A 23,565-nucleotide genomic window follows, 5' to 3' on the forward strand; every position below is an offset into this window, starting at 1 on the left:
ATTGCTCTTCCTAGTCGCTCATCACGCCCAATTAATTAATACTCCTCGCATTCTTTTCTCGAGTACCCTACAAGCTACGGAGCTTTCAGAAGAATAGAGAACTTGCGCGATGAAGCAGTCCTTAGCCAGGTTCTTCTATCTCTTCTGTCCTCTTTGATTCCCGAGCGGCCAAGTCTACTTCCTCTATTTGGTGGTGGATATCCTATTGTGCCTCGACCTGTCTGTTTTGCTCAGACTGCCGTTAGCGCATCCCCCTGTTTACTACTTATTTAAGGCAAACGAAATAGATCCTTACATAGGATTTGGAAGCTCGTGGAGCCGAAGGGCTCATTCCATAAGCCCTGTAGGGCAGTATTATATACATAATTTCCCCCAGAGTCCTTTTCCACAAAGAAATTAGAAAATAGAGGAAGGAATAAAAATGGAGATCATTGACGGCTGCTACGTACGAAATCGTATGAAAGAAACCCGCCCTGATTCGTGTCCTAAGGCAAGTGAATTCCCACTTGTCGCTGAACAGCTAGGCTGAAACTCAGGAGGAAGCCATAGTGCATTTTTGCCGTTCAGGTTTATCCACTGTCCTTGCTCAATGAAGATCGCCAGATTTCTATTGGTTGAATTAGAAGCATGATTTTCGTGTCCGGATTGAACATCGAGGATGCCTAAGTTGGTGATTAGATATGAACCATCTTGCGAGAACTGGAGTTCGGTGACTATTCCCTTAGACTTTAGGGTCTTTTGCAAGGCGCCCGTCGCTATGTCCCAGAGCCACACCATTTGATCTAAAGAGCAGGAAGCCAGCAGCCGGCCGTCCGGCGAGAAGGCCACTGACGTAACCGAGCCCGAATCGTCCTCATACAAGATTGTATCCCTGAGCCGCACCGTCTGATCTAGAGACCCTGTCGCAACCACCCAGCGGCCGGGCGAGAACAACGCTGGCAAATCCGAACCCGAATGGCCTTTGAGAGTCTGTTCTATAGCGCCCGTCGCCGTGTCCCAAAGCCGCACTGTCTGGTTATAGAAGCCGAATGCCAGCAGCCGGCCGTCTGGCGAGAAGGCCACCGACGGAGCAGAGCTTGAATAGGGCTGCGAGTAGCGCATCGGAACCCAGCCCGAATTGACCTCAATAGTCTGCTGCAAGGTGCCCGTCACTGTGTTCCAGAGCCGCACCGTCTGATCATGGGAGCTGGACGCCAGCAGCTGGCCGTCGGGCGAGAAGATCACCGACCGAACCGAACCCGAATGGCCTTTGAGAGTCTGTTGTATGGCGCCCGTCGCCGGGTCCCAGAGCCGCACCGTCTGATCAAGGGAGCCGGACGCTAGCAGCTGGCCGTCGGGCGAGAATGCCACCGACCGAACCGAACCTACATGGCCCTCAAGTGTCTGCTGCAAGCCGCCCGTCACTATGTCCCAGAGCCGCACAGTCAGGTCCAAAGAGCCGGACACCAGCAGCCGGCCGTCGGGCGAGAAGGCCACCGCCTGAACCCAGCGCGAATGGCCTTCCAGAGTCTGCTGCAAGCCGCCCGTCTCCGTGTCCCAGAGCCGCACCGTCTGATCCAAAGAGCCGGACGCCAGCAGCCGGCCATTGGCCGAGAAGCCCACCGACCGAACCCAGCCTAAATGGCCTTCGAGGGTGTGTTGTAGGGCTCCCGTCACCGTGTCCCAGAGCCGCACAGTGCGATCGTCGGAGCCGGATACAAGCAGCCGGCCGTCTGGCGAGAAGGCCACCGACCGAACTACCGAATGGCCCGCGAGCGTCTGCTGTATGGCACCCGTCACTATGTCCCAGAGCCGCACCGCCTGATCCAGAGAGCCGGACGCCAGCAGTCGGCCGTCGGGCGAGAAGGCTACCGACCGAACCGAACCTACATGGCCCTTAAGAGTCTGCTGCAGGCCGCCTGTCGCTGTGTCCCAGAGCCGCACAGTACCATCGTCGGAGCCGGATGCCAGCAGTCGGCCGTCGGGCGAGAAGGCTACCGACCGAACCGCACCTACATGGCCCCTAAGAGTCTGCTGCAGGTCACCAGTCGCTGTGTCCCAGAGCCGCACAGTGCGATCGTCGGAGCCAGATGCCAGCAGCCGGCCGTCTGGCGAGAAGACCACCGACCGAACCGAGCCCGAATAGCCCTTAAGAGTCTGCTGCAAGCCGCCCGTCGCCGTGTCCCAGAGCCGCACCGTCTGATCCAAAGAGCCAGACGCCACCAGCCGGCCGTCGGGCGAGAAGGCTACCGAGTTAACCGAGTCCGAATGGCCCTCGAGAGCTTGCAATTCTGCACTCCAGGTTTCGTTAACTTGTGGGAGCTGGCATATCCAGCTCGGAAGCTCTGACTGGAACTCTCTACGGATTATTGCCGTTCGAGGTGCAAATACCAGCCCTGCGCAATAAATTTGAAGTGGCGCTTCGTCGGCCATCTGGCGATTTTTCAGAACAAAGCGCTTTGCATCATGTAGGAAACTAGACAGTGCGAAATTATTGTCGCCCTATATTTGTTAGCCACGGCCACAAGTAGCGATGTCTTATGTTACTTACTGATATGTATCTATGAAGGAGATCAAGCAGACCCACTACATCCGATAAGAGACCCAGTAGACTCATCACCTCCACCCAGTGCAGAAAATGCTTCTTGAGGAATAGCCGCACATCTTCTATATCAGAAGATACGGCCTGACTCCTTTCGACATAATGTATCCAGTAGCGACAAGAGTATTGTAGCTCAGGTGGTAGATGTTGGCGGATATGTTGAGCGTCGATGTCTGCCGTACACGTACCAGGGCTGTCTAGGTTGCAGATATTTGTCTGTAGGTGGCAAGCCATTGTTTGCAGACAGAACTTTGCAATATCCTTATGCTTTCTCGGCTCATCCACATAAAATTGAGTCCCAGGCTGCACCAGAAAATCCCGGAATGATAGATGCAGAATCCTGATAGGCTCATCGCGGTTATCGGGAATGCTCAAAACTGATCGAAAGAATTTCAATCGAAAGCTGATTTGGTCCGCTCCTATACCAAGAAAAGCGGATAGCCCGTTTATTGAAAGCGGATCAGCAAGTAGGATGATAATACCGACTATGCTTTGGAACTCTTGCAGGATCTGCTGCTGCTCTAAATCGTCGTTTTCCTGTTCGTTGAGTAGATGCGTCAGAATTGGCCGGTAAGTCTTTTCCATTTTCGAAGCATATTTGCGTTGGTCCTTAAGGAGTCCCGCGAGGCGTAATTTGGGTTCCCATGATGAATTCTCGATATACCGGCACACAGTGGCAGCCGCAATAAATAGAGGGATAGATATCCTGAGCAAATCTTGGATGACGTCTTCTCCCGGCCAGTCGTCAGAAATATATTTGTCGAGTTTGATTTTCGCAAATCGATTCCTTAGGAATAAGTGTATATCACGTTCTATCACTTCTTTAGGTATCTCGTGAAGAGCTAGGTCCTGATATTCATGATTCGCAATTTCTAAAAAGCCGAGGTTGATTGGGAGTTCGGGCCTGCTAGTAATAAAGATCCGAAAGCGATACGCTTTTGCCTTCTGGAGAAGCGGCAGTAATCGAATTAAATTTCGGACGTCTTTACCCTGTTCACATTCGTCTAAAGCGTCGATCACTATCACAGTAGTTTGAGATTGTCGGCTGAGTTAGTCAAGATTAAGCAGTGGTTGAAGGAGTAGTTTCTCAAACTGGTCACTGACTGTCTTTGACGCAACGTCAGGCTCATGATCGAGTGCTTTTTGCACTTCAGATCTCAGGCCAGAAATTCTGAGCATCAGTTGCCATGTTATTGTCGGGAAAAAATTCTTCGCGTTACCTCGATCCCCTTCGCCCCTCTTGAAGAAGAAGCTGGCACCTAGATAGTTGGTGTCCTTGAGCGACCTTGCCACAGTCCGAGATATTGTAGATTTTCCTGTCCCAGCCATTCCTTTCAACCAGAAGATACACTTTCCGTGTGGTGACGCAGCCCATTCTTCAATCTCGTTGAGTAGTTCAGTTCTAGTGCCTGGAAGACATTCATCCTCATGTCGGTTCCCAAAAGAGTCAATTGCTGCCTCTTGAATAACTGGCAACCTGCCAAAATCAATCTTCCGGTCCAAACATTCAACCCCTGTCAGAATAATCCTATTCAATGTTAGTGATAGTGCACTTCACCATGATCAACCGAACAGAATACTACTTTTGGGTGTTGTTAAGACTGTTCAATTCCTGACTGACTAGACGTGGTCAGTACACTAGCTCGAACGAAGAATAGAATGCCTAAAAAATATACTATAATATATAATATAAAGGTCACTGAGTCACAAAAAACCATGGAAGCTAGAAAATCAGAATGTAGGTTCCTAACCTTTTTGAAGTTCTTGAGCTACTCGCTCGGTCGCCTCGGCCCAAGGAGGCATGGCATCCACACGTTGCGGCCTTAGAACTAAGAGTAGCTCGCGTGCATATGCAGCAGCAGTGAGCGCAGCATATTTGTGCCAGTCGTCATTTTTGTGAGAGTCACAGTAATCGCAGATTCCGCGTATTACCAGACATGGAATACTATTCATTAGACCCGCGGCTTCCATCTCGAAGCACAGAATGTTCAATTGCGGGTCTTTCGCATATGCATCTCGCACAATAGCGTCCTTGAGCACAGTATTTCCTGACGCGATATTTCCGTAGTGAACATGGAATACACGGTGGTTGCGGCGCTCTGGGCGGACCACTACCGAGTGTGAAGTACTTTCGTTGCAAGTTTTTCCATTCACTGGAGGATATTTGATGGCATATAACTGGTCAACGGCTGGTCGTTGATAATCTTCCATATCATCAAGACGCTGGAGATGTTCTGCGAGTCTGTCTGGCTTCTTTTTATCACTGAATAGTCGACGCAACTCCGGAATCACTCCCAGAAGTTTCTCAGGCGGCGCGTTAAGTTGACCTGTCCTCTGGAACCGACCATCTTTGAACTTGCCCAGATCATACTGTATCACTCCGCCAAATCCATCGCTTGGTTGGCTCACGACAACATCTCCTAATCGGATGTCATTTCGGGCGGTCGGAGCGCCGCCTCCGATTCCCACCATTAGTGCGAACCGTAGATGTGGGAACGTTCGAACCATATCTCGGGCAACACGGGCAGCTGAATTGGTGCCATACCGACCAGCCGGAAGACAACCTATCACCACATAATGCTTCGCAATACGACCGTAGACGTATGTGTTGTCGTCGTTGTCTTCGCTAATCTCTGGCCCCGTGAATTCTTCGTCAAGCATACGGCATGCACAGAAATATTCTTCTTGCAGGGCACAGATCCATGCTACCATGTAGGAGTCTGTTGAATCCGGGTCTCGTTGATGAGGTGGATTCATTATATCAGTAGAGAGATGAACTCCTGTTTTCACTTGTCAAACCAGAAATTGCTGGCTGGATCAAGTTAGACTTGTCTCAAAATAGACGGTAGGACGGTGAAATTAGGTGGAACCAGGGAATGCTTCAGCTTGAAGCTTGAGGAGAAAGAGGGGCAGGCGCCAACAGAGGTGCGGTGTGGGGCTGTTTTGAAGACGCGTTTCTATTGGTGCAATGGCTGGGCGGGCTTTCGGCTGGACTGTCGGCCCGAACCGGCCCAGAACCATCGCTTTTGCCAGCGCCCTTGGGCCACCTCATCAACTTCTTCGGTTGACAGTGCGACAAAGACCATCATGGCGCCTCGATTCGCCCACTCCCAGCTTCTGATAATCCACGACATGATTGACAGCAGATCATTGACTACCTCTCAGGTGACCGAAGAGGCTGGCTGCAGCAAACGTTCAATCATAACTATCAGGAACAATCTACGAATGTTTCGCGATGTCCGAGCGCCCTTGATTCCCGGTGGCTGTCCTCGTGTGATCACACCGTTCATGCTCGAAGCGCTATGCGACCACTTGCTAGGGAAACCGCATTTGTACTTGGACGAAATGGCAAATTAAACATACACATCGAAAAGTCATATAGCAAGTCTGACTATTACAGTATAAAGCTCAGGAAAGCGTCATTATTTAACACAGAATAATGTGTACAGTAGAAGCTCAGAGATCCTCTGTTGATATGTTCAGCAGTGGAAGCGAGTTATGTTCGTCAACTTTACGCGCAGGGCACTGCAAGCCATTTGTACTCCACAACCCATCGCCACATTAAGCAGAATGCTCATGACGTAATGTACACAGGACCATTTATATATGTATAACCAATTCCTGCACTAGCGGCTTGACAGTGGGGCCCAGGAAGACTGGGTGAGTGTAAATTGGTGAAGCTGGTTTTGCACTTCTCCGTGGCTAATGGGCCATTACGGCGGATTATAACCAGTGTGGTGGCGACCTCAATAAATGATCCGCGCTAAGGTCTGGGCAGTGGGGCCAAAAAGAGTGTCTAAGAGTGTCCTGGGTGCACCGGTTTCGAAACGCACTGTATCATCTAGCGTAGGGACTTTTCTACTGAATTGGTTTCTCCTCGAGGTGCTCCTGTTTCACTCTTTGTATTAATTATTAATAAAATTAATGAGAAGATCACTATATTAATAGAGTTAACTTTGTTATAGGATTTACTAACTAAATCTTCTACTAAACTTTCATTAAGAATATTGTTATGTTTTGTTTAAGAGTCTATAGTAGGTACAAAAATGTAATATATATTTCATACATGGAGCTTCGGCACTCCAATGGAAGGAACAACCTAATTTCCGTCAACTCCAAGCTAAAGCTAAATAACAGATGCATTTACGAAGAACCTTGATATACCAGTCAAAAGTTCTTGAGACTTTGGCCTAAAAACTACCACGAAAGTTGGTTTACATATGCAGATGCTCTCAGCCAGCCACCAATTTTTGCACATGGAGCGGTCTCTGCTTGACCCTTTCCGAATCCACTTAGGCGTGAATCTAGGAGAAATTCAGAAAGATGTGGGGCAATAAGCTGAGCCTTATTTTGTCTCCTTGACTCCAAAAAGAAAACTTCTAGAGAAGAATCTCAATATGGAGAAACAGGTCCATATTTGCACACACTTTCTGGGCACCCGACTCTCACAGATATTGTAACTATGATTCTTATTTTTAGGTCTGAATATATATACAACAAACAAATTTGCTAGCTTTTCTCGGTGCATAAAATGGCAAAAGTATGTCTTAGTGCCCAATTATGCACATATAGTTAGGTGGATAGGTGTCCAGGTAGTGCAGTACAGAAAAGTTCTGCAAGATGAATATGTAAGTTGAGCTCGGTCCATTCATATAGAATGTGGTGAATCTTTCATGTGCCTTGATTTTGGGGGCTTCTTCCCTCCTTTTCCAAAATATGGGTATAAAGAGCCTTGGATGCTTGGGTCAAATCGCAGATTCTTCTTCCTCGCGATAATCGCACCACTTTTTCCGCATAAGCGTGATGCCTTTCACTGTATGTAAAATGGACTCCTCCGAAGTGCGGCCCAAAGAGGGCACTATTAGCAGTATCAATCCAAACTATACTGGCTTTGACTACATCAGCTGGTACGTTGGTAATGCACGTCAAGCAGCTACCTACTTTGTCGCCCACTTTGGCTTCAAGATCAATGCCTACTGTGGGCCGGAAACAGGGTCGTACCTGACATCTTCCTATGTTGTCTCCAATGGCAATGCCAGATTTGTGTTTACCTGCCCAATCACTGGGCCCGACAACACATCTGAGACGCGCGCTTCCGAAGATGATCGCAGGTTCTTAAATGAGATATATGCCCATCTAACAAAACATGGTGACGGGGTCAAGGATATCGCCTTCCAGGTCGATGATGTGACGGGCGCATGGGAACATGCTATTGAGAATGGGGCAACTTCTATTCAGAAACCGACATTGATGCATGATGAAGATGGAGCCGTGCTCTGCGCGACAATCAAGACCTACGGAGACACAGCTCATTCATTGATCAACCGTCTTGAGTACCGGGGGGTGTTTCTCCCGGGTTTCCATCCTGTGACGAATATGGACCGTTTGAATGAGCAGTTGCCCAAAGTGGACCTGATTGAAATCGACCACTGCGTGGGAAATCAGCCATGGAACGGGCTGGATGATATGGTGAAATAGTAGGCCTTTGTTTTTTTTTTCTACGAACACATTCCTAGAAGAATTGCTGAGACTTGTTTTCGCAGTTATGAAAATGCCTTGAATTTCCACCGATATTGGTCCGTAGATGACAAAGACATGTGTTCAGAGTACTCTGCCCTGCGCTCTGTTGTGGTCGCTTCACCGAATGAAGTCATCAAAATGCCGATGAACGAGCCAGCAGCAGGTCTGAAAAAGTCCCAGATTGAGGAATTTGTCGAGTACTACAATGGGGCAGGCTGTCAACATATTGCCTTTCGAACGAACAATATCATCGAGGTAGTGGAAAGCCTGATGAAACGTGGAGTAGACTTTCTCTCGGTGCCTGAAAGTTATTACATTGATATTCGCGAACGGTTGGGATCCAAGAGTATCAGTATTGCGGAGGATATCAAGCTTCTGGAGATGTACAACATTCTGATCGATTTTGATGAAGGTGGATATCTTCTGCAAATATTCACAAAACACGTTGTCAATCGTCCCACCGTGTTTATGGAAATCATCCAGAGGGAGAATTTTGATGGATTCGGGGCTGGGAACTTTAAGAGTTTGTTCGAGGCTTTTGAGAGAGAGCAGGCATTGCGTGGTAATTTGTAGAACTACCTGGTCGTTGAACAAACGTAATGAATATTGGCATGTTAGGTGTATCATGCTATGGGTCAATTTTAGTCAAGGGAAACCAATCAGAGTGATACCAATGTTGATTGACCAACTTGAATTGTTTCAACTCAGCACATTCTGGGCTCGAGAATTCCATTTTCCATGAAAATGGCAGTTTTCGAATATGCCATAGAATTCAAGATCTGTATATTGGTTGTTCATTATGGGGCTGTGAATCAAAACCAGCAGCCTTTTCACATTTGACATAGTAGTAATCAAAGGACAAGCTGAGCTTCGCCGATGCACAAATTCCAAGGTTCTCGATACATATGGAGAAAAGGGACCAGCGAACATCCATTTTTTCGGCTGTCTTTGGAAAATATTCAGCCGCGGTAAAATTGGTGACTAATGAATATTCCGAGAGCTAGTGGACTGATGAAGGTGGTTGTAAGGTAGAAGGTTCAGTAACATAACAACAGCTCATGAAACATCCATCGTGAGGATGAGCGGAAAAGTAAACTGGATGAGAGATTCGCCATGCCACTTTGCGCCAGAAGTAGGTTGTACATCAAGGAAATGTTTCAAAGTCCAAGGATGTGAATAGGAAATACTTACTACACCTTTTCAGACATTGTGATCTTTTTACCGACGGAACCTACCTAGGAAATCCAGGTGTCAGCACAATCCCCCCAGGACAACAGCGCACAACGACCGAAATTTGAAGATAAACTACGTTTTTCGGTTACTACTATTGTACGCGATCGGGATTTTGATCATATTCGCCACTCACGTCGCCGATAAGATACTTCGGGGGGTGGGAATATTGGTTATTGCGAGTTAATAAAAGGGGTTTTACAGACGGTTTCAAGTCTTTACTTTCTGTTTGTTGTGGTCGTTGGACATTCGTGTGATCTGAGGAGGCTTTGTTCGTATATAGCTTTTGCTCTCCCTGGAATTTCCCTGGCTTCTAGGGCATCCTGATGACTGGCGTTGCAATTATAGGCATCTCGAACTCTCATAATGGCTTTCGCTGGAGCTAGAGTGGGCTTGGGTTTATGAGGCGTAGATAGGTGTGAGTCGAAGTCGCCAGGCTTTCCACGTGAGTTTAATCAGCATCACTGCAGTGGCTATAAGGTTGAACAGGTGTTGGCAATGATCCTACAGGAGTTGCTGGATAGAGCTGAAATTTAGCCAGCCACCTAGGCTAATCAAACAAGGTCCTCCGCGAGGGATATCATGAATCGTGATATGTGTCAAAAGCCACGCTGTATTGTGGTGTCCCCCCCAACCTGGCAGCTTCTATCTTGTGAAAAGCTTTAGCTTCAATGAAGTGGAGAAGAGAGTAGTGAAGGAGGGTAGGGATTGTAGTAATTAGTAAAAGGTAAGTCTCAAATAAGATAACGGCTCATAACCTGATGGAGCCAGCGGAGAAGGAAGACAGGTTGACGATGGTGGATGTTTAAGAGGGCAGCTCCCAGCTACCTAGAACCAGTGAGCCAGGGGACTGCCATATACGGCTGGGGCATCCGGGTTTCAACATCTCCTAAGCACACTAGCGTTGTGTGGCTAGTGGTTTGAAGCATCCTCAGCAGCTATGCATGTTGACCCATAGAATGGTAAATATATATGTGTAAGCCGGGTGTATGAATCGGGTGCGTTTGAATACTGCCATGCTCTGTCGATTGAGGCACTATTTGGTGCAATGGGTGGTCGATAGGAACACAAATATTAACAGGTCGCCGATGCCATACTTTGATACAGGCGTACGGCGGCCGATAGCGATCACCGGCCAAATGCGCTAAATATGCATATTCTAAGACCGGCAGAAAATTTAGATACCTGAATTACTATTACAGTGCCTATATTAAATCATGTACGTCTATCTCAACGGCCACTTACCTCGCTGTCGCTATAATAATCATATTAAAGCTATTTTTATGGTGTATCTTGGTTTTTTCCGCTGATATAATAATATTGAAGCTATTCTTATAGTGTATCTTGGTCTATATTGCTACCATCGCCGCCGCCTAAGCCGCTGGCTTCGTTGTGATAGAGAAGCTGCTCGCGTCCTCGATGAAGAAAGATACTACGAGAGATATAGTACCCTCTACTATTACTATAGGAGTAGTATCCTCTACTACTACTATAGAAATAGTAGAGGGTACTACTACTATAGAAGTAGTAGAGGATACTATATCGTAGTTAAAGAGCTACTCTATAAATAGCTTATCCTCTTCCTTTTATTATAGCGCTACCTATTCCGAGGCCTATAGGATTATAATATATATCTAATATTTTCCCTTCTCTATCTAGAAACGCTAGTAAAATTTACTAAAACTTCTAAATAGGAAGAGGTTCTACTTAGAGAGAAAATAAGCGATTAACGGCCTTTTCCCTCTACCTTATATAATATTCTCGGCTAAAAGGAACTAATCTTATAGCTTTTTTTAGTATCCTAATTACTAAAGTATATTCTAATCGAGCTTTAAGACGAGGTCTCTCGCGAAAGATAGGATATCGACGAAAGTCTTAGAGGAGAGGGAAATATAAGAAACTAATACTAATTGATAAAAGATAGGTTAGCTAGCTCTTTCTAGTAGTAGTAGTACTTATCCTATAGCCGCTCTATCTCTTTTAGGCTCTCCTAGAGATAGAAGGATATAGAGATATAAATCTCTTATAGTAGCAGCGGTAGTAGTAGTAGAGGATATCTTTCTTATTAATATAGTTATAAATAAGAGCTCTAGGCTATACTTACTATACTAGAAAGTAATAAAAAGTATAAGTTTAGCTACGCTAGTACTATAGTTACTAGTAAAGTAATAGCTATAAGTATTAAAGATATTAGTATTAATAGTATAGATATTAAAGCTACTACTATTAAAGATACTACTATTAAAGCTATTATTAAAGAAGCTACTATTAAAGAGGATAATATAGCTATAATAGTAGTAGCTAGAGCTTCCTATAGGGAGGACTATAGAGATACTATTTCAAAGTACTAGTACTAAAGTTTCGAGATTGATCGAGGCCTTAGATAAGTAGATCGAGGCCTTAGATAAGCTAATCGAGGCCTTTAAGCTTAATATAAGATATTAATTCTATTTTAAACTATATCTTAGCTCTCTACTATTATCTTAGCTATCTCGGCTACTAGTAACTATAAATATATACTATATAGCTTTATATAAATACCTAGGATAGGCTCCTTACTAGATTTATAGTAATATAATATATAAAGCCGAAGCACTTTATATACCGCTCGGTATAGCTAGTCTCTTTCTCTATAGAGCTAAAGTAGTAGATCTTTAGGGATAAAGCTAATACCTATAAGCTACTACCTAATCTACTAAAACTATAAGTAATACTATACTAAGGTTACTAGAGGGAGATATTCTATAGGATCCTATCTTTCTATATCTTACTATAGTCTTTAAAAGAGTTCTTAGTTAAAGGATTACTAATAATGTTAGATAATATCGGGATAGTAATAGTTTATAACTAGCTTCCCTAGGATAGTATTTAGCTAGTAAGACTATTACCGAATTAGATAGATATTCTAAGTATTTATATATAAATATATATAAGCTTAGAGGATAGATATATAGATAGTAAGAAGCGATACCTATTTATATATATATTAGTAGATATAAGCTTAGAGGATAGGTAGGAAGATAGTAATATCTACTCTAGAAGAGACTACTTTAAGAAGATCCTATTATACTATAGTATATAGAAATATTTATAGAAGAGGAAGGCGCTTAACCCTATAAACTATCCCTACTAGGATTTAATCTATTAATTTTTAGTATTTTAGCCGTAGAAAAAGTAGTCTTTTTACTAAAAATCTTTATCTAATACTAATTAGTAAAGAGTAAGATATATATTACTAAATATTACTATTTCTATACCTAGATTAGCGTATATAATATATAGTAGAAAGCCCTTCGAAGCTATATAGTTAAGATATTAATAAAATATACTTACTACTATTTAGGTAGAGATTCTTATATAGATCTATATCATAAATCGAGAGTATTTATTAATAGTAGTATATATCTTAAATCTAAATAGTTCTAACTTTATATAACTATTAATATACTATATCTAGTTTAGCCTAGGATAAGTATAAGCTCCTCTCCGGCGTTAGAGGGCCGACCGATAATACTTAATAGCTTTAGGGTTAATTCTTTAATAGACCTCGTAGATTCTATCTCTAGGGAAAAATAAGTATTAGTAGAGGCTACTTAAAGAGAGAAAATACTTAATAAAAAGAGAAAACACTTACTAAGAATAATAAAAGCCTTAGTTACGAAAGAAGATATATTATAGCCGCCGACTAAAGCCTTTAATATCTCTAATTTAGTCCTCTATAATTAGAATAGCTTTAATCTTAGCTTTCTACTGCTTACGTTCTTTAGGATTATTAACCCGAAGCTATATTCCGAGCTACTTACAAGCTCTACAAAGAGAGATCTTAGATAGAGGTATTATACCCTTTCTTTTAAGCACTTAGAGGATCTCTTAAGTACTTAGAGAGAGAAGGTAAAGCTCCTTAATAAGCTTATCTATTACTTCGATTATCTCGGCCGTATAAGAGGGGTTCGATAGGCAGATATTCTATAACTATAAGCGGTTATTAATTATACTCTTCGAGACGCTAATACCGTAGTTATTAAGCAGGGTAATACGAATAGCTTTAGCAGAGCGCCTAAGTTAGACGAGATCCTCGATCTCCTACCTATACGTATTAAGAGGGATACCAGCTAGCATAGTAGAGGGCGACAGCGAGGGTATTCAGCAATAGCCACAGCGATAGCAACAGCGAGGGTATTCAGCGACGGCCACAGCGAGGGCAACAGCGACGGCCATAGCGAGGGCGACAGCAGCGCAATAGCGAGGGTATTCAGCGACGGCCACAGAGAGGGCGACAGCGAGGGTATTCAACGCCTAGGGATATCGAAAGTTAGCAGATTGTATGGTACGAATAGCTTCACCTTACCACCTGGGATAGCGGCAAGAAATGGCGTCAAATAGTGGGTCAGTAGAAAATGGAGAATCTTATTTTGTATGGGAAAGACAGTGTAAAACACGATTCCTGCGTTACAGAGCGGTCCCTAGGGCGGTCTATAATATGCATATTTAGCGCATTTGGCCGGTGATCGCTATCGGCCGCCGTAGCAGGTGGCTGTCGTATGGACTAATCATCAAGTTACCAAGCTCCAATATGCAGGCAAGGAGCTAGCAAAATATACTCATGCATTATGATACCCCGCCCCTTTTAATTCCCTTAAGGACTTTCAGCAGCACCTCTTCCACATTCCTTACCTTCATCAGCTGTCGATTTCTTTGCTTCTCAAGTAAAATTTCTACCGTCTTGTCACCATGGAGTCCAATGCCAACAGCAAGCCCACAACAAACCGATTTACTAATACCGAAGCGGCCCTCTTAGCCGAACAGAACTTTTCCGCCAAAAATTACCAATCACTCCCTATAGTCTTCGCCCGCGCGCAGGGTGCTTCTGTTTGGGATCCCGAGGGGAATCATTTCCTAGACTTCCACTCTGCCTCAACTGCCCTGAATCATGGTCATTGCCACCCGAAACTCGTCGCCGCGCTTGTTGATCAGGCATCACGATTGACATTGACCTCTCGTGCCTTCCACAACGATGTATATCCCCGATTCGCGGAATTTGTTACCAAGCTCTTTGGCTACGATAGAGTCCTACCGTCGAGCACAGGAGCGGAGGCTTCGGAAACTGCAATCAAGATCGCACGGAAGTGGGCTTATAAGGTCAAAGGTGTCCCACAAGACAAAGCTATTGTTCTTGGTGCTGCAGGTAATCACCATGGACGAACAGTAAGTAGTAAGCTGGCTCGTGAATAAATAACGGGTGTGGATGGATAGTACTGACATCTACATCTTTTCTTATAGTTGGCCTCGATCTCCTTGGCCTCTGATGAGATGTCACGTCGAAACTATGGCCCATTGGTTCCCAATATCAGCTGTTCAATTCCCGGGACTGACAAGTTGATTACCTTCAACGATAAAGGTCTTCTGAGAGAAGCCTTCGAGATGGCGGGTTTCAACCTGGCTGCCTTCGTCATCGAGCCAATTCAAGGGGATGCAGGCGTTATTGTAGCTGATGATGACTATCTCCAAGCGATAAGAGCGCTCTGCGACGAACATAATGTTCTATTTGTCTGTGATGAGATTCAGACTGGCATCGCACGAACTGGAAAACTACTTGGTCACTACTGGAGTGGAATCAGGCCTGATATGGTGCTGCTGGGAAAGACCATTACAGGTGGCATGTATCCTGTCTCTTGTGTTCTAGGAGATGATGACGTGATGCTTACCGTCGAACCTGGAACCCATGGTTCAACCTATGGCGGCAATCCACTCGGCGCTGCGGTTGCCATGCGCGCTCTCCAAGTTATTGAGGAGGACGATCTCATTGAACGCGCAAACGATCTTGGACACGTCCTTCGGAACGGACTGGCCAGTGTCCAGGCTCGGACCCCGGGTCCAGTTATCGAAGTGATTCGTGGCAGGGGGTTGCTTTACGCGATTGTTATTGACCAGTCCAAAACAAATGGACATACGGGCATAGAACTGTGTGAGCTAATGAAGAGGAAGGGACTTTTGGTAAGCAATCTACTGTCTGCTCGACGCATTTGTTTGTCTGGTATTCTTGGCTAAAGTCTCTTGCCTGTAGCTCAAATCTAGCCGGACAGGCGTCATTCGCATCGCGCCTCCCCTTGTCGTGTCTGATTTCCAACTCGGAGAGGGGCTCAGGATCATTGAGGAATCCATCTGGGAACTTCTAGCTCTCCCTGCGGCTATCTAGGACAATGGTATCGTATCTGAAAATGATGGTTGCGAATAGTAGCATCGGAGATTTAGCAATAGAAGACTTCCCATCAACATAGGACAGCTTCTCCTACGACACAAACTATGAACCATTTGAATTCATTTTTGGTAAATTGAGGTGTAGTTGAACAACTCTGGGGATAGGGAACCACTCTGGTAAATGCTTCATGAATTACTCATCACCCCGTTAAGCACCCCAGCCGAACATCTAGCTAGATGTCTCCATCGGAGCTCTCTACCGCATCCCCGACAACTCCCACAACTTTGTGGTCTGCATCTTCATGAAATCACTTACATCCAGAATCTCAGTCTGCTCACCGCAAATTCTGTTCTCGCTGTCGAGCGGGAAAAATACTTTAATCGCTTTCACCATGGCAGTCTTATCCGACCACGTCCGAGGAACCGACTCGTGTTCCCTTAAGACCCTCAGCACAGTTGGCAATTGGTACGCAGGGAGGCCCATATCGGTGGCCAGGTCGTCTCGGATAGACTGCAAATCAAACTTCTTACGATCAGGATAATCGTCATTCTCACAAAAGCGCACAAGGGCCGCTGTCCGTGTGTCACACTGTGGATCAGCCACGGGCATGATATATGCCTCCGAGACATACGGCAGTGCGCTTAGAGCAGCCTCAACATTTCCTCGGGGAACTTTGTAGGTGTAAAATTTGAAAACTTTTATCAGGAAAATTGGTATCAGCAGAGGTGGAAGAATAAAAAAGAACTGGGAATACTGACGATCCATGTTTGCTCTTCCTTTGAAGATATACCGTCCATCTTGGAGGATGGCCAGATCCCCAGTCTTGAAAAATCCTGCGGAATCAAACCGTTTTGCCGTTGCGTCAGGAGAGTTCAAGTAACTGCAGAAGAACATGTGTTAGTGCTTTTTTCTTTCCGAAAAACATAAATCTACATACCCGATGAACAGAGAGGGTGTCTTGACAAGGACCTCTCCTTCGTCGCCTTCAGATAGCTTCATAATCACATTCGGGAGGGGAGTTCCCAAGTCATCCTACTAACAGATATTAGCCATGCTTATGACAGCCTATGGCCAGCGAGGAGCTTTGTCATGGTATCGATTTCTGACCTCTAGACTCCCCACTTCTCCATCGCTGACAGATATCTCCTGCGTCTCCGTAGAGCCATACAATTGCTTAAGCGGTAGACCTCCACACATCTCTCGCCAGAACTTCTTGATACGGCCCGAAGCCATAGCACCTGTTGCGCATGTATCGCGCAGGTACTGTGCCCCCTTTACGTACTCATCAACAACATCCCGGGGAAACTTGACGGAAATATGGGTCTGGAAATAAGTCATCATCCCATACCAAAAAGTCGGAGACAGCACGATTTTGGTAGCCGTTTGCTCCCGCAGCCTCTCCCAGATTAGGTTATAGTTTCGCCCGAAATTATGGACCTCGACACGGATACCTGTCAGTAGCATCTGGAATAGTTTTGTGAAATAGATTGACCAAAAGGCACCGCGTGGTATGATGCAGAGCTCGTCATTTGGCTCGATTGCTTCTTCCTGTCGGGCGTATTTGTTTATTGTCCGGCGGGCGTGTAGGACACCCTTTGGAGGGCCGGTTGTTCCTGATGTGAACAATAGTATACTTGGTGTTTCTTCTGACACTGCGAGGGCCGAGTCCAGGTGATAGCTTGCCAATGGAAGTATATTATCGTCCGCAGTTGCGCTGGCCTCTTCAATAATAAGAGCAGGGATGTTGACTTCATCTTTGATTTTTGCAGCGAGGCTGGCCAGCTCGGAGGTGGCAAGGAGGTATTTTGCATCACATTGCGTAAGAATGTACGATGCTTCCGCAGGGAGTGCGCCTGTTGCTGTTGTTTTATGGACATGCTGTTAACTGTTTGTTTTTTCATTCAAAACCCTTTGAAAACGAAATTCTTACGCATCGGTACGACTATTCCACCGATTGCCAGAACAGCAAGAACCCCTATGATAAATTCATATCCATTCGGGGCCAACAGAGCAATATAGAAGCCACCCGGGGTGTCTAGTGTATACTCGTTGAGGAGTGCTTGTAGCTTTCGTTTCAGCCTGACGGTACCGTCGAGGATTTGAAAATAGTTAAACTGTGTGCCACGACTACAGTCATTGACGATTATCTTCGAACTTCTCCGCGTGGCTATTTTCACCAGTCGAGAAAAGAGAACGTCGTCAGGAAGCGTAGCGGGATGTGGGACTGTCATGGTTGTGAGAGCGTGCAGGTGTAACTATTGAGGTGTGGGGACAGAGGAAATTGGTAGACCCCGGGGAAGGGATTTATTTGAATTTATGAGAAAGGGGGGCTTGCTCCGGCTTAGGCTACGCGGTGGAGTGGGTACCTTTTGATTAAACAGCCGTGAAAATAGTGCACATGTAATATCCTATCCGCAATGGACCGCTGAAGTGCGTTGTAAGATCAATATTTCAATTTTACCAGGCTCTTGAAACACGACTCGGAAATCTCGGCGCGTTAAACCCGTCGTTCTTTAAATCGCGTACCACCACAGCTTCGTTCCAACGTAGTCAATGACATCCTGAGCTTTAATATACAACCTGACGTTAGCTGTTGAAAGAAGAGTGATTGTACTATAGAACGAACAATCACGTACTCGTGGTAAAATCGTTCATATCCTCGTCCGCGACGTATATATCAAACCTCTGAAAAGCCTGTCAACAATAAAACTCTCAAGATATCTTATGGCCGTGGGATATGAACCTCACTGAGGGCCGTTAATATCTGTGTCTTTTTAAGGTCGTCTGTAGCCAGGCCGTCCTTAAGTTTGGTGTCGGCTGTCACCTGAATATCCATCACTTTCAATACCACTATGTGGATTCTACCTACGATCTCAAAAAGACTCATACCTCATGGATGGGCACATCAAATTTTTGTGCGATGATAGCTTTCACATTGTCCTCGTGGTTCGCCATTTGGACGTTCTGGAATGGCCTGCTTGTAGTTGAAGATTTAGCACCCAAGTCAATGGTGGGGGGATGTCGCCGGGGCAAAGAAACTCAGTAGGAACTGTACAGAGTGAGTCCTCCTGATAAAAGAGGATGAGCAACAGTTACAATATGACAATATGGTAATATTTATATGACCTGCTATTGTCCTGTTCCCGAATATTAATATGTATAAATCGTGTAAACCGAGACACAAATGTGACGTTCCTTTTCCTTCACCTTGCAGCAACAGAAGGTGTAACTACTTGTAAGAGAGAAACCGGCCTGCTAAGTAAAGAAATTGGAGTTATGCTCAATGAACGGAAAAGAAACCCCCGGCTTGTCCAATTGGGGATACTACGATCTCTGTACTACAGGTGCTATATCGAAGCTCCACCATCCTCACCAAGTCACAAATCGTGCAAATGATCCTTACAATTTAGAAACCGGAGAAAGAAATCTGTGAAAAACCTTGAACAGAGTTAAGGACTGGACCAGGATTGTTAAGATATCTAAAAAGTTATATTACCACACCCAATTTATTATCTTTGAGATCATGCTGTGAGCATTAGGGTGAGCTCTGATAAACCGTGGTGTGTAATACTAAAACCAGGCTATTCCCATATAGCAAACTACATGTATCCATATCGAAAAAGATGTCGATCTAACACAAGTTACAGATTGCTTATGCAACTGTCTACATAGGAACCACCTCAAAACCATCCTCCCCCACGGCTCGATACCCATTGGCCCCAGGTCCATGAGTTGGGTCATTGTATGTCTGCAGAGATTGGACGGCTGATGTGCAGATGGCATCAATATCCCCATGAATAATGAACGCATTCCAACCCATCTTCTTCCTAAGCTCCACTCCAGAAGGCGAGATACCGAAGCCCATGATGGGAAGATTTCTAGCCTTTGCCGCATCACGAATCCTGCGAAGCGCGGACAGAAATACTGGTTCATCGCCGTCGAGTGACCCGTGAGCTAGTTTCAAACACATGCGCAGATCACCCGTGCCGATAAATAGGCCGTCCACTGCAGGGGCCAGCATCCAGAGTTAGCGTATAAACTGGAGACTCATCTTGAATTTTATTGGATGGTCGGAAGGAAACACCCACCCCCTGGGACTTGACATATCTTTTCGACATTCTCCAGCCCCTCTAAATCTTCAATCTGACAGATCACAGCGGCGTGTTCATTCCACACATCATACGTAGTTTTGCCTTCTGGAGTTTGGTTCTGCTGCTCGCCAATCAAAGCTGCAGGTGGGAAACTGCGCTCCCCTGTTGGTGGAAACCGGCATAGCCGGACCAGTTCCTGTGCCTGTTTTTCATTCTGGACGTGAGGCATGACCACTCCGCCAGCACCCGCACCCAGAGCATAATTGTAAAGCTCGGGTGAGCATTTAGGGATCCGGACGAAGGGAACCATCGAGCCATTGGAGTGATATTGGATTGTTCGGATGAGACTGACGAGGAGCGTTGCATTAAGAGGCGCGTGTTCCTGTCCAAGAATAAGGTCAATCATATAACACCTTAATGCGCGTCCGGCACCTTAGTACTTACCGCGTCCAGAAAACAGAAATGATATGGCGTTGCAGCAACAATTCGCGCGGCCTCTGGATGGGGGATTCGGCATCCAGTACCCCAGAGAAGCTCGCCAGAGTTCAGCATTCCCTTGAAATCTGTGGGCTGAGCCAGACTTAGGGCATTGTAGTTTTTTGTGTTAAGCATTTTCTTTTATTCTTGGAGTATACTTTCTTGGTGAGGATATTCAATCCGTTGGGTATGAAGGGTATTGTCTGAATTTATGTACGCTTCATCCTGTATTGAGACTATCCCAAAAAGCATATTCGATATGCCCCCCTCCTAGTCTGATAGCCATGATTAATTCACAGCTCGAAGCAGTAAGTAACCAGTCTTCCATAATCAGATACGCAATACCCCTCACGATGCTAGAGAGGTATATCTCCAAGGACGGATATGCCGTTGGTCAATAGGCAGCGACAACATAGCATTGATAAATGCCCGCGTAATATGCAATGGTAAGGCGATTTCGGGAATTGGACCAGTAGCCTGCACCGTACTTACCATACTGATCCCTCTAGACCTATAGTGGACCGAATTTCCGAGAGCAGTTGAAACGATCTGTTGTCTAACGAAAGAAACCAGGCGGAGAAGCAATATTTTAAAGCCTGTTTCCCTTCTTGAAATCAAGAGTTAATCTTTTTACCCTACTTCTGTCACAATCTATTGAATTTCTCCTTTTCGATATGGAGCCTTCTATAACCAGACGAGCAGAGCTAAGCTCAATCTCACTAGCCGGCCTGCTGGAAGGCAACGCAGATGCAGTGAACGAGCTCGTGTATGCCTGTAAGACTAACGGATTTTTTTACCTCGATTTCCGGAATGGCTCCACATCCAAGACGTTGGAGCAAGTCGACGAACTTGTGAGCGTAGGAAACTCGGTTTTCAAGCTACCACTTGACGAAAAAGAGGAGTACAGCACCGAGAACCATCTACCGTCAAGACTGCAGGGGTATTTTATGCTTCTACCTACCGTCGACTTGGAATAATGACGTTTTGTGCTAGATATAAACGAGCTGGTTGTTCTGTTGGACCCTTTGATCAGAAGAAAGATGGCTATGAGAGCTTCTCGGTGTGTCCCTTCAATTTCTGCGTCGCAAATTTGACTAATGCAAATTGAAGATTCACAACAACGGCATATTTGGGCAGGATGCCCTGCAGCTCCCCCGGGGTTTCCGGGACATCCTCCCATTGCTGACGGCTTTTATGAGCCAAGTCCACGACTACACCGAATGCATTTTGTCCATCCTGTCAAAGGCCCTCGACCTCCCCTTTGACCTGAAAGATTGTCATCGCAAGGACAAGCCATCTTCCGCGAACATCGCGCTGCTCAAATACCTCCCCTGGAACAGCGACAGTGAGAGGATCGGAAACATGGCACACACCGACATGGGGACGTTGACTGTTGTTTTCACCCAATCCGAGGGATTGCAGGCGTTACTGCCTGGACCGTCCGGAGGAGATGAATGGTCCTATATCCCTCCACGACCCGGACACGCCGTTGTGAATGTGGGCGACTCGCTGCGCTTCTTGTCCAATGGGGCCCTGGCCTCGTCTCTGCATCGCGTCATCCCACCCCCGCCGCCCCATTTCCCTGGCCAAGATAAGTTTTCCTGTATTTATTTCCTGCGGCCGGAATTTGATGCCAAGTTCACGGACAGTTCTGGGAGGCAGGTCAACAGTGTTGAGTGGCATAACCAGAAGTATTCTCTGTTTCGCGAGGCTAGTCTGGACCCAAAGCAGCATGGCGCGATGTTGACTGGGCGCAAGGGATACCTTGGATCGACTGGTCAGACTGTTTAACCTACATTTCCATGCGTTCATTCCTGACCGCAGTATCTGTGCAAAGGTAGTTACTAGTGACAGATGGCTTGAAAGTTTTCTGATTGATGCAAAGAGCCCGAACCAGAATGAAAGCACTATCATGCATGGTCTGCCATGAAAATGAATTCTTAAGCAGCAGATCATCAATATGAGTGGTTCAATATTGCATTAGACTTTCGGTATAATTTGTATTCCAATCCCACTCATTCAATGGCCCCAGTGCATCATTATACCCAGGACTGGACCCTGGCCTTAAATAGGCAGACTGGTTCATATCCATTGTTTGAAGAGGGGTGTTCAAAATTGGTGACCCAGGAATGTCAGTCGTGCTATTTTCGAATGGATCGTTCAATGGGACAGCCCAGTCTTCCGCGATAGAACGGCAGACATCAACACTGGCATGATGATCTAAGGAGCGACGGTTCACGGGGTATTCCAATTCCATTTCCATCTCCAGTGAGGGGAAAATCCTAGTGTCCAAACTGGCAATTAGCGACTCGGGTGGGGTGGGGTTTTGGCCCGGCTGTATAGTGAGGATATGACTCGATAATCCGCTGAAGCCAGGCATCGGACGCGGAGAGTTGCAAGAATCCTGGGGCGTGTCTCCTGAATCAGACATGTAAGCATCATAATATATCCTTCCGGGATTAAAGAGCTTACCAAGCGCTCCCCTAGGCTTCCTGCCTGTCAGATCCCTTAATGTCACTGCAATGTGGTTACCCAATGCTGTAAGTTCAAATTCTATCACAAGGTCCTCAATCCCTAGGCCTTTTAACTCATTGGCGATTGCGTGCATTCGCTCCTTCGTGCATCTTGATGTGTATGCTGAATGAGGCACGTCTAAAGGAAGTGCAATAAGATAGCCCAAGTCGGTTATATTTCGCTTGAAATGGCCGGCCCACTCATGATATTTGCAGCCTTGATCAACCCAGTTCAAGCTCCTATTCGCAGCCTTTTGGTCCCGGAACCGCTGCGGGAACTCCCGACACAGTTTGTTCGCCAGGGTAGTGCGCATATCCCGGATCCAGTGGGTGCCGGTATGATACCCAGCCTCGACAACATGCTTGTAGATGTTGTAGCACTCAAACCTATGGTAGATCTTCATCCGGTCCCGTAGATTAGCATTGTCAACCTTCGTAGCTATTGCAGCCTCCCAGCCTTGCCCCGTTGGGAGCACTGCTCTGGCTTCCCCAATCTCTCGTAAGAATTTTCCCCGGTCTGTCCGACAGCTTTCCAAAAGTATTCTCATATTTGGAGAGAATTTCGGCGTACTCAGGATGGAATCATCATCGGTTGTACTCTGTAGAGGCGTCGTTTCTCTTGTATTCGGCGATGGAGTGGCTGCGTTTGTGTCGATATCCGAACTTGCGGTGCTCTGGCTACTATTACATGGCTCTCCTAGAGTTGGGCTGCCCATTGCTTGATTATGCTGAAAATTGTCCCTTTCAGAAACTGATGACAGAACGTCATGCGACTCTTGTTGGTGGTCGTGGCCAGAGGGCGAAATAGCAGAAGGCTGAGGGTGTCGCGCACGAAATTGCGATCGGCGCGCAGATACCGTCCTCGTGGCCGCAACTAGGAGCCCATTGTTTAGGTTCGTAGATGAAGGATGGCCCAATATAGCAGTGTTCGGGTTCTATCGATCCCAGACAGAG

General features: G+C 46.0%; 7 protein-coding genes across 7 annotated transcripts; 3 read left to right on the forward strand and 4 right to left on the reverse strand.

Annotated features, from left to right (window-relative positions):
- Positions 1-441: 441 nt before the first annotated feature.
- Positions 442-5,338, reverse strand: N7482_000007 (uncharacterized protein; the record flags this gene model as incomplete). Its single annotated transcript, XM_056682132.1, has 4 exons — positions 442-2,481; positions 2,531-3,626; positions 3,675-4,095; positions 4,333-5,338. 4 exons carry the CDS (start codon positions 5,336-5,338, stop codon positions 442-444), a joined length of 4,563 nt encoding a protein of 1,520 aa, XP_056545738.1.
- Positions 5,339-7,405: 2,067 nt separating this feature from the next.
- N7482_000008 (4-hydroxyphenylpyruvate dioxygenase family protein) lies at positions 7,406-8,674 on the forward strand (the record flags this gene model as incomplete). The annotated part of the gene is made up of 2 exons (XM_056682133.1): positions 7,406-8,058; positions 8,125-8,674. The coding sequence occupies 2 exons, from the start codon at positions 7,406-7,408 to the stop codon at positions 8,672-8,674; spliced, it is 1,203 nt and encodes a 400-aa protein (XP_056545739.1).
- A 5,388-nt stretch (positions 8,675-14,062) lies between these two features.
- Positions 14,063-15,527, forward strand: N7482_000009 (uncharacterized protein; the record flags this gene model as incomplete). The annotated part of the gene is made up of 3 exons (XM_056682134.1): positions 14,063-14,536; positions 14,612-15,325; positions 15,396-15,527. The coding sequence occupies 3 exons, from the start codon at positions 14,063-14,065 to the stop codon at positions 15,525-15,527; spliced, it is 1,320 nt and encodes a 439-aa protein (XP_056545740.1).
- A 258-nt stretch (positions 15,528-15,785) lies between these two features.
- N7482_000010 (NRPS-like protein biosynthetic cluster) lies at positions 15,786-18,485 on the reverse strand (the record flags this gene model as incomplete). Its single annotated transcript, XM_056682135.1, has 9 exons — positions 15,786-16,225; positions 16,289-16,410; positions 16,468-16,562; positions 16,638-17,389; positions 17,461-17,657; positions 18,057-18,120; positions 18,167-18,215; positions 18,274-18,354; positions 18,420-18,485. The coding sequence occupies 9 exons, from the start codon at positions 18,483-18,485 to the stop codon at positions 15,786-15,788; spliced, it is 1,866 nt and encodes a 621-aa protein (XP_056545741.1).
- A 709-nt stretch (positions 18,486-19,194) lies between these two features.
- N7482_000011 (HpcH/HpaI aldolase family protein) lies at positions 19,195-20,233 on the reverse strand (the record flags this gene model as incomplete). The annotated part of the gene is made up of 3 exons (XM_056682136.1): positions 19,195-19,535; positions 19,619-20,003; positions 20,066-20,233. The coding sequence occupies 3 exons, from the start codon at positions 20,231-20,233 to the stop codon at positions 19,195-19,197; spliced, it is 894 nt and encodes a 297-aa protein (XP_056545742.1).
- A 539-nt stretch (positions 20,234-20,772) lies between these two features.
- Positions 20,773-21,889, forward strand: N7482_000012 (2OG-Fe(II) oxygenase family oxidoreductase; the record flags this gene model as incomplete). The annotated part of the gene is made up of 3 exons (XM_056682137.1): positions 20,773-21,038; positions 21,092-21,158; positions 21,209-21,889. The coding sequence occupies 3 exons, from the start codon at positions 20,773-20,775 to the stop codon at positions 21,887-21,889; spliced, it is 1,014 nt and encodes a 337-aa protein (XP_056545743.1).
- Positions 21,890-22,067: 178 nt separating this feature from the next.
- Positions 22,068-23,327, reverse strand: N7482_000013 (uncharacterized protein; the record flags this gene model as incomplete). The annotated part of the gene is made up of 1 exon (XM_056682138.1): positions 22,068-23,327. One exon carries the CDS (start codon positions 23,325-23,327, stop codon positions 22,068-22,070), a length of 1,260 nt encoding a protein of 419 aa, XP_056545744.1.
- Positions 23,328-23,565: the final 238 nt, after the last annotated feature.

Source organism: Penicillium canariense (assembly GCF_028826845.1).
Source record: "Penicillium canariense strain IBT 26290 chromosome Unknown utg000001l_segment0_segment0, whole genome shotgun sequence".
Taxonomy (NCBI): domain Eukaryota; kingdom Fungi; phylum Ascomycota; class Eurotiomycetes; order Eurotiales; family Aspergillaceae; genus Penicillium; species Penicillium canariense.